Here is a 12,601-nt window from a genome sequence, read left to right on the forward strand (position 1 = left end):
AACTTGAGAATTTGAACTTAAATTGTTGGTAAGGTCCTTTCAATAGACATCTTAGTGTATAATATTCTGATAAAAAAAAAAATCACTACAAAAACAAACAGAAAACAGTGACAGAAACACATAGATAATATTACTTCCTTCTGCTTTTTTGACTGTTGAGCCCCAGAAGGCACTTTAAGGAACTGTTGTTCTGGTTCTTTGTAGGCTCCGCCATCAGCCTTGCATAGAATTACAGTGCTGCTCTTCCTATTTCTCAGGGAATGCAATATGTAAGTAAAAAAAGAGTAACAGATCTCTGATACTTGCCTGTATATGCAAACACAAGCACATATACATACATTTGTACAGGGACAGATTTTGTGTGCATACAGTTGTACATACAATTAATAAGATTTTTTGAAGTTTTTAGCACATATTTGGAAATCATACCTAAGCATTTAAAACCCTGAAATTCAGACAGCATGGTAACATTGTACCCTGCATTGTTCATAATCTGAGACTATCACTGTTATTGCAATGATATTATTGAATATAGAAATTTACTTTAGGTGACTTTGTATGAAAGCTTGGAGTATATGTGAACACAAATGCATGTACAATGTACTTGAACAAGTATTACTTGTTGTTTTAATAGCTGTTTTTATGTTTCTATTGTTATCCTGGAAAAATCATAATCAACTAAAAAAAGATGAAACAATCTATGAATAGTATATGGAAGATAGATTTTGTAAGTTAGTTGTTATTGCATCTAATTAAGTTTTTATTGTTTGTTCAGCAGCACTAAGGTTGTTCTGAATAATTGCAGAATGAATTTGCATTTTACAAGTTATTTTTGCATTTGATAGTAACAATTTTTTTAAAAATAAAGCAAGTATTTCACATACCTCAAATTTAGAAACCTTTCTTCTATCTTAGATATTGTCTTTCTATACCTCTTAATAGTGAATGACCTGAATCTGTATCCTGTGCCTGAGTAATCATATTGGAATAAGTGTTGGCTTGTCTAGATGAGACTTTATGGAAAGCAGAACCTTATCTGTCTGTAAATGAATGCAAACTGAAACATCGTGGCAAACAGCTCAGTAACAAATTATTCTCCTTCTTTTATTTATGGCATATATTCTAAAAGATGCATTTCCTTTCAAACGTTAAGTGCCAATGTTCTTTTTATTTTTTATTCAATAATGTCATTTTGGAGTATTCTTTTAATCACTCAGACTAGTGCTTATATAAAGTATGCACATTATATTTCCACAAGTAAACTTTTCGTGAGCTGTAATTTTTTGATGTGTGTATAAATATATACTTACATACATGCACACACACAAACACACACACATACATATATACACACACAGATGCTAAAACTTAATAGCATAATATTCTCCAGGAAATGTAATCTTTGTTGATTTTATTTCAAAACAACAACAACAAAAAACGTAAGGATGATAAGATTTGATTTGATTTGATTTGATTTGATTTGATTTGATTTGATTTGATTTGATTTGATTTGATTTGATTTGATTTGATTTGATTTTCATCAAGGCTTAGGAAATATGGCCATGTTCTTGATTTCCTGGGGTTACATTCAGCAATTTTGGTGTGGGGAAAGAAGAGTTATGGGTTTGGAAAGAGTGTGATTCAAGGAGCTGGTCATACTTGACTATCTTGTAAATTAAAACAGTGGTTTCTAGATTAGGTTTTGTTTGTTTGTGAACAAGCAAACTCCTAACAATTTCAAAGGAAATTGTTTATAATAGAGATATAATAAAGACTATTGTAGAGCAAATAGAAAGAAGTCTGCTAATACTGGACTTGATTTTTTACCTTTCACAGAAAACAGGATGTCATGGGCTAGCTCTGAAAAACACTGTGTTAGTACCTTTAGGGACCCCTTTTGACCATCCAAGTGTAGGCTCATCTGAGTACAAGGCATTGTATTTCAGGAACTTTTCTTATTCCCACTCAAATCTCTAACCCAGGACCTCTGAAAAATGGGCAGAAGAGAACACTGAGAAGTTAGTATTACTTGGTTTGCTTAAAGTGGTAGCCCCTCTACTCGGTATGAGAATTTTTAGCCTTTTGGCAACTGAATATACTTCCATTCCTACTGCAAAGCTAGAAGGAGCCCCAAGAAAGCATCCTGGGGGGCTTGCTCATAAATTTGGCTACACCTTAGTCCATTGTGTGACTGCAGCTTGGGTGGACATACATGTGAACTAGCTTAATATTATCTATCCTTATACTATTGGCAGCATGTCTGCCATCATGGCTACATCAAGGGCTGGAAACCCCCTCCGAAAATGGGGGAACCATTTGGGAAGTTAGCCCAGGCTGACCTCTACTTTGTTATATTTTTACTACCAGCTACAAGGTCAGACCAAAGACCCATCTAACATTGTATCCTCTCTGTCTAATACTGGCCAGGAGGGAAAAGTAGGAGGACCAGATAAGCACATTAAGATACTTTTCCAGATTACTCAGCAAGCCTTCAGCAATTTGCTTCTTAGAGATTTCCTAAACCAGAAAAGCCCTTAGTGGATTTTCCCCGGCCCCCCCCATGAATTTCCCTAATCTCTTACTCAGCTCATGTCAAATCCTGGCACCCAGCATATCCTGTGTCAATGAGTTCTATGGTTTTCATGTGCTATATGGAAAATTAGTTTCCCTTACTGAATTTGAATTCCTTTCGCTCTAATTCAATTTGATGGTCTCTGGTCTTGCATGAAAAACAGGATCATAGGAGAGTGAAGAAGCAATCATTAATTGTGTTGTCTAGGCCAGTCATGATTTGGGGCACCTTTCTACCACCTAGACATCTTTTTTTTCTGTGCTGAAAAGTTTTAGCCTGTTTTGTAATTCCCAATTGTTCCATTTTACAATTGTGAATTTTTTTCATTCCTTGTTCCATTTTAAGTTCCATTTTTCCCTCATTATTTGAGCTGCTCAGTGAGCTTGAAGACCCATGCAATTACAAGTGTGGAGCAGTTGGATGCATTTTGTAGTCTTTGCTAAGTTCATACTTCTTCAGTTGATGCTGTTGTTAATACTCAACTACTTTAAAATCAGTCTGGGAATGTATGTGTTAGTTTCAGTCTCATGGTTGCATTTTAGTAGGTAAAGCACTCAAATAATTCTCCTAGAACTGCTGATGAAGTGAAAGTCAAGCTTAAACAACTAGCTTGACTGAGAGAAAAGAGAGAAAAGATAAAGAGCAAAAATATTTTTTGTTAGAATATGTGTTTGTGTGTGTGTGCATACACAAATAAAAATGCAGGTGTTGTTAAAGTGAGTGATAGAAATTAGCAATGGAAAATATCTTTGTTGAATAGCTTTGAAGAGATGGTGATTCTTTTGCAACAGATGGCTGCTGAACAGGTGTGCTGGCTCAACTTAAGCCATTTTAATGATAATGTTTCCCTCCTTAGGTCTTGAACTATCAGTTGTTAAAGGTTTGATTCTAACAGTGCTAATCAAACCAGATTGTGCTTTTCCCTGTAATTCCACTTTGGGTTTCTGAATTAATTATATAGTCTGATTCAGAGAGGAAAACAGAGTGAAAACGAATGGTCAACTCAATTTCCACTGCCTCAGTGTGCTACGGAAAGCAGCTTGCTGATTATAGCAAGGGGAAATGTTTATTGCTGATCAGCTTACTCTGTAATGGGAGCTACTTTACTGAAGTGAGTTATAAAATCAAGGTATAGAAACATCGTAATTTGACTAGCCAGAAGAGAAAAAAATCTTTTAAAGCTTTTTATTTGTACTGTGCTGGTGTTCATGCCGTTCACAATTTAGAATTAAAATGAAGTTGCACGGGCTTCTTGGTCTTTGCTAATCAGAATTTTGATTCATTTTCTTTGGAAACTTCATTTCGTGCAACAATTTTGTTTTACGAGACCATTGAGCATCTCCATAAGCCAGCATTTTTCAAACTGTGATTCAACAGTGGATGTCTAGAAATGCCAGAAAACTGATCAGAATCAGTGATCTCTTGTAAAATGTTGCCTCAGGTTGGCTGTCATCTAAACTGAACACCCTTGTTAACTATATCCATCTTTGTAACATCTTTTTTATTGTCATATGTATTTTTGCAGGGAGGATGCTATGCATTTAAAAGATTTAATTAGAGATCTATTATGTGTTAGTAAATCATTGTGAAGCAAACCACCCAGCCACTGCTTTGGATTCTACCCTGTTCTGGATCCCTTTAGTGTAACAGCACTGTTCATCTGTCAGGTCACGCTGCTCAGTGAATAGCTGGTACCCTGCAGCTTGGACTGGAGAGGATTTATTCATATAATGTCCTTCAAGAACAAGCAAACAGGACACTGAATCAAGAATGTTTCTTCTTACTATAATTCAGTTGGCTCAGCGGCTGTATTTGGCTAAAAACAAAATCAACTCCCTCCCCCCTTCCAAAAGCAAAACAACCAAAGGCTTTATAACAATGGAGGTACAGCATAAAATAAAAGTTAAAGCCCTTACGTTGCTCTATATGCATTATAGATGAGGGACATAAGGTGCTTCATGTGAAGTATTTAGCTGGCAGTTACTTAGACAGTGGTTAAACTGGGCATGTCTCCAAATAGTCATTATTTTTGTTACACTTTGATTGAGATTCTGTAGACATTATTTTCTATATTTGAAAAGGGCAGCATCATAGAGTATGCTACAATATTTACTTCTGCTTTGATCATGTGAAAACGTGCTTCATAGCTGTCGGATCCAATTAACTCGGTCACTACCCTGAATCACAGAGGTGTACCCAGGAAGGGGCATTGGCATGAGGGAGCAATAGGGAGAATAGGTAATAGAAATAGAAGAATGGAGTGAAGGATTTGGGGATGAGTCATTCTGGGGCTGGAGCCTGAAAAAAAGGAAATAACATTGGAGTGAAGGATATGGGAGTGGTGGAATGGGAAGGTAGAGGAACCACCAGGTTTCTGGGAGGATGTGGACACGCAGCCAGATCTCCCTGTTGCCCTCCCAGATCTGCCTTTCCGTTACTCCTGGACAACAGAGAGCAGCAGTGGCTTGGTGCCAGTAGTAAAGTCCCAGCAAAAACCCATGCTGAGAGCATTGCCACGGGTGAGAGGAAAGCTCTTCCAACTTGGCTCTGGCTGGGCTTTTTTCCCTAGTGAATAACCAAGCCAGTGAAGACAACGGGAGGGTGTGTAGCTGCAGGGAGGCATGCAGCAGCCCTGAGTCACCTCATCTCTGCTGAGCTCTGCCCTTGCCCCCAGTGCTGCATAACTTCTGTCACTTAAGCAACACGTGTGAGGCTCTGGATGTGATTTCAGTGTTGGTAGATGTATTGGAACTTCAACAACAGGTAAATCTAACAAAAAATAATGTGTTGGTTAGATTGCCTCTACTTAACTTTTATCACATCTATATTAAGAGAGAGGTTCATTTCCTAAATTATTTTTTGAAACAGATTGTGTGGCCGAAGAGCTAAAGAAAATTCATTAACTTTGCCATCTCCCTAAATACCTGTGTACTTTGTGTATCTGTAAAAACATATTGTACACATATTTGCTGAAATAAAAACTGTCCTGCTTTGTTAAAAGGTTTGAAATAGTGTTACATCATCAGAAAAGTTAAAATAAAGGATTTCTTTTTTTGTTTGTAACTAGAAAACTTCATAGCTTTTTTTTTTTCTTTTGATAACTCTTCAAAGCAGTGTTGTAATTAAAGTATACTTTAGTTACCCTAAGGTACAAAGTATAATAAAATATAGTATTGTAACTAAAACCTATGGATAACAAATTTTTTTTTTGTTTGTTTGTTTTCTGTTTGTTACCATTAATTTAACAACTTTCTCATTGAAATCAGTGTCTGCTTTTTATAGTATAATGCTAATATCCCAGTGATAATGCAATAGGCGTACATGATGTTATTTACCATAATTATTACAGGAGAATTAAATGAAAAAAGAAATATATTCTTCCTGACTTCATAGAGTAGATGACTGGATCTATGTTTCTGTGTATCATTCTCAGGTTTGGGGATGGCTATTCTGTCAAAGTTTGGCTGAGCAAAGAAATAAGCTCTCGAAGAATGATTCTGGACTGTCTACAGCTGCATTTTCCTGGAGCACAATTTAAGGTACAGCTGAAATTCCTCATCATAGTAATTATTCTACAACAAGATTAAGTGTGGGCTGATAAGAACAATGTATACATGTTTATATATATTGATTTTTTTTTTTTTCTGGAGAAGTATGCATATGCATCTTTTTCATTTTCCTATTAAGCAATTTTTAAAAATCTGACTTGGAATATTGATTAAATCAACTCCAAATGGTCATTTAGGCAACATAAACAAATAGGTCCTTTCTCTATGTAATAATTTTCTTGTGATTTTATTGTTGACCAAGATAAACTTGCTTTTTTGTTCACCTGTATTAGGAATGAAGTGAGTTTGCTGAGAGTGTAGTTAAGGTCCACAGCTGGCAACTCTGTCTTTACTGAGATTCTTTTATTTGATATGAAACCTTACAAAAGACCTATAGTAATTAGATTCTCTCTCTAGATATATGTTTTTTTTTTTTCTTTTTTAATACATATATTTTCCCAGGAAACTTACCAATAAAGCATAGAATTAAGAGAGAAAGACTTTTCTCTGGCTGAAATGAAGTTTAGTAAATAAATAAATAAAACTGAAGAGCATCCTACTGCAGAAATTGTTACTAAGGATTCTTTTATATCCTATCCCATTACATTATAAATTTTCCTTTGTTTTCATTTATATCTGTGTTAGTTCAGTGCAAGGATCAAAGGCAATCTTATGATGTACAAAAGCTCAAAACAAGCACACAGATTAACAGAAAATTTCCCTTTCTTAGATACCAGCCACTTGATTACATAATGATGAGGGAATCCAATATTTTTTCATTTTGTGTATAGTCAAAGTGGGTATGTGTAAGCCTACTGGTAACTAAACTTTGGTTTACTGCCTCATGTCTTCCCAAACTCCATTGCATCAGGGCTACCATCAATTAAATTTGAATCCTATAACATAAAAGAGTCCTAAATTTATATATCTTTTATGAGATTAACAAAATGTCATCTCAGAACATGCACTAAATACGTATGTTCCAAGTAAGAACATTTCATTTAGCTACCAATGCAGGCAAAATATATTCTTATTTAAAAGCTCATATTGTTAATTTGCAGTGAAGGTCTACTGAAACCAGACTGGTTAAAGCAAATACAACTTCATCATCGTGTGCATTCACTTTTATCTGTTTTTATTATTTTTACTTTTTTATAGGGACAGCATCTTAACCTGCTTGAGTACCATGTCCCTCGAAGTGAGGGATGCTTAGCCGAGCTCTTCAGAGTCCTAGAGAACCACAAAGATTTTCTCCAAATCAAACACTACTCCATTAACCAACCCACACTGGAACAGGTATTTTTTTTTTTTTACATTTTTTTTTAACATTCTTTCTGTGTTACTGTAATTATTGATGCATTAAAATCATTTGCTGGATGTATGTGATAAACCAGCAGTTGCAGACTGTCTCAGATCTACACAGTAACATGTGAACCCTACTGCTTTTACACTGCAGGTGAGCACAGTCAAAGCAGCACATGAAGCCACATGCTTGTATTATATGTGCAAGCATGATTACTGCTTAGATGCATCCCATTCTGTGTGAGATGAGAAGGCAGGACTGTGAACTACCCACCACAGTATAAAAGTTGGGATCTTACCAACACCCTTCAAAAGACTGAACAAGTCTGTAAATCACAGTAAACCATAGGCTTACAGGACATTTTCCTTTGAGTTTCCTTTTTTTTGCAGTGAGTGTTATGCTGCACAATAGAGAACAGTGGAAATGCACAAACAGACAGAAGAGACCCCGCTATTAACAACAAAGAAATCCTATTTGGGCAGAAGGAATAGGAGAACAATAGCAAGGGTGGGATTTCTGAGTGGCTGTGATGTGTTAGAGCATTCTTGTATGCAACTTCTTGTTATGTATTCTGCAAACTGACGGAGTCACATCTAGTCAAAATATTAATTTGTATGATAAATGGTGTGAACTTATTCCTTTTACCCTTGTGCAAATCATTAGTGAAATATTCTGATTTGTACTAATCTTTTAACTGCTTGTAAATTATCTATTCACTGAATAGCTGAATGTACGATGATTCCAGTCTGATGATTGTTCAGGAGTTGTTCACTCAAGCTTACTTCCTCTGCATTATTCATGGTGATTCATCACCTCAGTCACCTACTCTTGTTTCTTCTCCCTGACTAACTGAGTTTCAGTCTTAAACAGGAAAATAGTTCTCTTGAATAACAAACACCCTTATTACCCACCCTGTTTGTTTGCATGTGAATAATATGATCATTTGAATCAAGAATAGCCATCTTTCCCTCTCCATTCCTTGCTGTCAAATAGTTGTGTGATTTAAAAGTAAACAAGTCTTTCTGTAGTAAGATCTGTTCAGAAAAAAAAAAATAAATATATTCATATATAAAGGAGGCACATGAGTTGTTGAATCATTACTGTGTAGTGTTCAGAAGTATACCTTTGCCTTGAAATATCTGGACTTTCATCTGTGTGATGGTGGTTGATAGAAACAGCAGGCTCAAGTTCTTCTGGCATGCCATTTAAATGCAAAGTAAAACAATTATTTCTCAGTAACTTGTGTAGCAGTAAAATATGATTTTCATATATAAGTTGGTAACTCATTTTACCATTGTTTTTATAGTTCATCAACCACTGTGTTAGCTGGAGAGGTGAAGAGGGATTATTTATAGAGTTTACAAAACATATCTCTAGGGGGGTTCTTGCAGCATAAACTATTAATTTTTGTGTCAGAAAAGCTTAGAAAAGCAACTGAAAAAAATCACCAGCTACGTCTCCAAAGTTTTTGTTCAAATACTGTTATTTTGAAAGTCCTACTTTTTTCTTGCCTTACAGGTATTTATTAATTTTGCTACACAACAGCAAGGTACCTCGCCTTCTTCACAGGAACCTCCCATCGTTCATCAAGACCACTTGCCAGTCTAGGCTCACAACAGGATAGAGCTTCAGCAGCATTTGTGTGTGTGTATGTTTGTGTATATATACACACATTTTTTTATGTAATAAAACTTTCAGCTTTTAACAGTTTGTGAGTGAGGGGAATATAGTAGGAGCAGAGGTGAGTTGGCATTTGTAGTCCAGAAGGAATGATACGAGTTCTCAGTAAAACAGGACTAGTTACATGCAGACCAAAAATCTGCCAGAAAGTAATGCTTTGAAATGAACTGGAATTTTATAATACACATGGCCTAATTAATGCAGCTTTGTGTAAGAAAAAAAAAAGCTGATCTGAAATGTCACTGTGTATAGTGGATTTTTAATTTTTTTATTTTTATTTTTTTGTGGTGGATCTATATTCATTTGACTACAGTAATTTTCTCTTGCATGCACACTTAATAACTGATTTTTACATGAGCAAGGTAAGAAAAAAATCATTGAATGGTTGAAATAGCTAGGCTATCACCCAATATTTTTATTTAATAGCACAAATTGAGAGCCTTTTGACTTCTGCATTAATTCAGATCTGTGTTGTGACAAGCTAAATTAGCCTTTTTATTGTATAAAGGATGCACTATATTCCACGAGGGTCTATGTTAAAGAGGGTATTAGTGTACTAGTCTGCTTCCCAGTTATGTTAAGTAAATTTAATAAGGCTTCATAAATCATACTTGACAATGAGTTTTCCCTTACGCCTACAGGTTGCTGCTGGTGGAATTCTCAAGTATCTTTTTAATGACCTATTTCCTTTTCCCCAGCTTTTTTTTTTTTTTCTTAAGAAAATGTCAAAATTCTGTTTAAGGGGCATATTAAAAAAATAAGCTAAGCGTTCAAACATTGATCAATAAACTTTTCAATAATTGTGTATTTTGGTGCTAGATACTTCCTATGAGGCAATGCCAAAGCCTTCAGCCTGTGCACATGTAAAAGAAGTGAACTCTAATGAATAAAAACTCCTTTTGTTTTGTGGAAAAAAAATAATGAAAAATTTCTTGGGGTAAGCTGCTGGCTTTTTCAAGTCAAGCCCTTTGGCAATTCTGTAAAAGTAGCTGATATCACTTTTGTTGGACTATATTGCTCAATAGTTGAAACTGTAGAACTCGTGACTTGGAAGTGTATTGCTGGGTTCTGGGGTGGGCAGGGTAGGTGGGAGTTATACCTTGAGATTGAAAAATCTGATTTTAAAACATCATTTTTTTTAGTGCTAATGATCAAATTCCCTGCTGTACAGTGATGAAATATTAAACAACAACAACAGCAAAAAAATAAATAAAAAAGTATTTGTGTTTTAGGCTTTGCAAGCTGACTCAGAAGACTGCTTATTAATGCTTTTACTAACACTTGGTTTGTTGTTGTGGTTTTGTCCCACTTTGCTTTTCTAAAATTAGAATTCAGGTTGCCTATTTTTATAAAGGTGAAATGAAGTCCTAAAGGAAAAAAAAAAAAAAGTGAAGATTTACAGACTTGACATACAGACTTGTATGTATCTATAGATCAAAGCAAGTGAGTTTATGAAATTACTTTATTACCCTGGTACAATGGGATGGCTGTGTCTGAGGTGAAAACAATTAACTTTTTTCTGAATGACGCTGGGAGTGTGAAGTTTCTCAGGTTTACAAACAGAACAAGAATGGTCAGTCTTCAGTCTTAGCAGTGTGTGAAAGAAGTAGGGGGCAAAAGAAAAAGCAGGCAGATGCTGGAAATTTCGGCAGAAATGGGGGTATGCTAAGAGTGGCCTGCTTAGGGTGGAAGAAACTGAATGTACAAAGCACAACCAAGCATCTTTGAGTCATAGTCTGAATCCAGTCAACAGAAGAAAGCTTCTGGAGCTGTTGCTAGGATGGAAAAATAGAAAGGAAAGTATGGCAAGAAGATGGGTATAGGGCTTTTTTTTTTTTTTTCTTCCCTGTTGCTATGTTTATATCTGTAAATTAGTGGCATTATGATTGATTGGCTTGCTTTCTTTTTTATTTTATATTATTTTTATTTTTTAATAATCTCTAATAACTCTGTCTTTCAACCATCACAAGTCCTTAAAAAATGAACAATACATGAGGAAATTTAGAAGGTTGGTTTTGGGAAAGGGAAGCGTGTCAGTTCTCGGGGCATAAGGCAGCTTAGCTTAAAAGTCCCATTTGTATAGAATTGTGACAAGAATGCCTATTTCTGCCTAGGAAGTGTGACAGGGAGTTGAATTAATAAAACAGTCCTGCAGCTTTCTTAGACCAAGGGAAGCATTAAAGCACACAGGACTTGTGTGGTGAAACTGAAAAATGGTGGCCTAGCTGAATGTGTAGATAGAGGAGCTTTTTCAGGGTTTGGCTGTGTAACACTAATTAAATGTCATTTTTATTAAAATGTGAAAGATTATATTAGTGTAATAGATGAATACAGTAAATAAGGTTTACTTCAGACTGATGGTTGAGTAAATTCAGTTAACAGTGTTTTTCTTTTTTAAAATTGCTTCATATGCATCTCAGGAGACCCAATTTAATTCAGGCAAGTAGCAAACAATGTTTGTCTCCCAATCCTTTATGGTTGAAGAAGGTCAAAATCTAATTGAGTTCCAGTATACTGGGTTCTCTCTCAGAGGACATTTTCCGTCTACTTGAATTGCTGCATTCCTGAAATATGTGTTTCAAGACCAGTTTTTGAAGATTTTTTTTAATTAAAAAAAATAAATAAATAAATAAGTCCTAAACTAGGAGTCTGGACAGAAAAGGCCATTTATATGTTAATGATGAAATAGTCCTTGAATTCACAGAGCATGCAGAAATACCTCTTCTTCTAACACTCCTGAATTTTGAATCAAAGACGGCTGAGGATTCAAAACAGTAACTTTTCTTGTGAGACTTTTGATAGGGAAGGTTCATGGTATTTCAACTTGTAGTTTCCCTTAGTATGAATGTATTCCCTTCACCCCGGGTCTTAAACTGGGATTAAACTCAAAATTAGAAAATCAACTGAAATTCTCAAATGCTCAAAATCGAAGCTGGGGAGATGATTTTCATACTTTAAGGGACTATTCCATTGTCTAAATCAACAGAAGAGCTTCTGCCAACTGTAGTGCAGATTATTTCAGGCTCTATCTTAACTTTCATAAAGTTATAGAAAAAGGTGGGCAAAAATAAACTGTAGAGCTGAACCTTAGATCAAAAGACCACAAATTCAATAAAGGTGGTGGGGTAATGGGAGTAGTGGACAGGATGGCAAAACTCTTGAACTGATATTTTGCATCCTGCTTCATATTAAATTTCTGAATGAATTTCTGCCCCAGAAAAAAAAAAAAAAATCCTGGTTTGATTCAGTCATGACCAAAGATGGTAAATTTCTCTCAGGGTAGTGGAAAGTATGTACCCTGACTGGGATGATGATGGGAGCCTTTTGAGCTTGTTTGTCCTTATGAAATTTGAATAATTGGGGTCTGAAATCTCCTAAATTAGGGAGTTGAATCTGGCTGTTGTTGGAGCTGTTCAACTCATACATCAGTCTAAACCTAATTTAGCTAAGAATATTACTTTCCTGGTCCTTTCCTAGTAAGTAGAAAAGCTGACAGTT

The 12,601-nt window shown here is 35.5% G+C and overlaps 1 protein-coding gene across 1 annotated transcript in view; it reads left to right on the top strand.

Annotated features, from left to right (window-relative positions):
- ABCA13 (ATP binding cassette subfamily A member 13) overlaps nt 1-9,345 on the top strand; it is a 199,941-nt gene extending 190,596 nt beyond the window's left edge. Inside the window, 3 exon segments of the mRNA XM_048076400.2 lie at nt 6,006-6,111; nt 7,279-7,416; nt 8,942-9,345. Of these exon segments, the coding sequence (XP_047932357.2) occupies nt 6,006-6,111; nt 7,279-7,416; nt 8,942-9,031 (334 nt within the window). The 3' untranslated portion in view covers nt 9,032-9,345.
- The last annotated feature ends 3,256 nt before the right edge of the window (nt 9,346-12,601 follow it).

Source organism: Anser cygnoides, chromosome 2 (genome assembly GCF_040182565.1).
Source record: "Anser cygnoides isolate HZ-2024a breed goose chromosome 2, Taihu_goose_T2T_genome, whole genome shotgun sequence".
NCBI classification, from domain to species: Eukaryota; Metazoa; Chordata; class Aves; order Anseriformes; family Anatidae; genus Anser; species Anser cygnoides.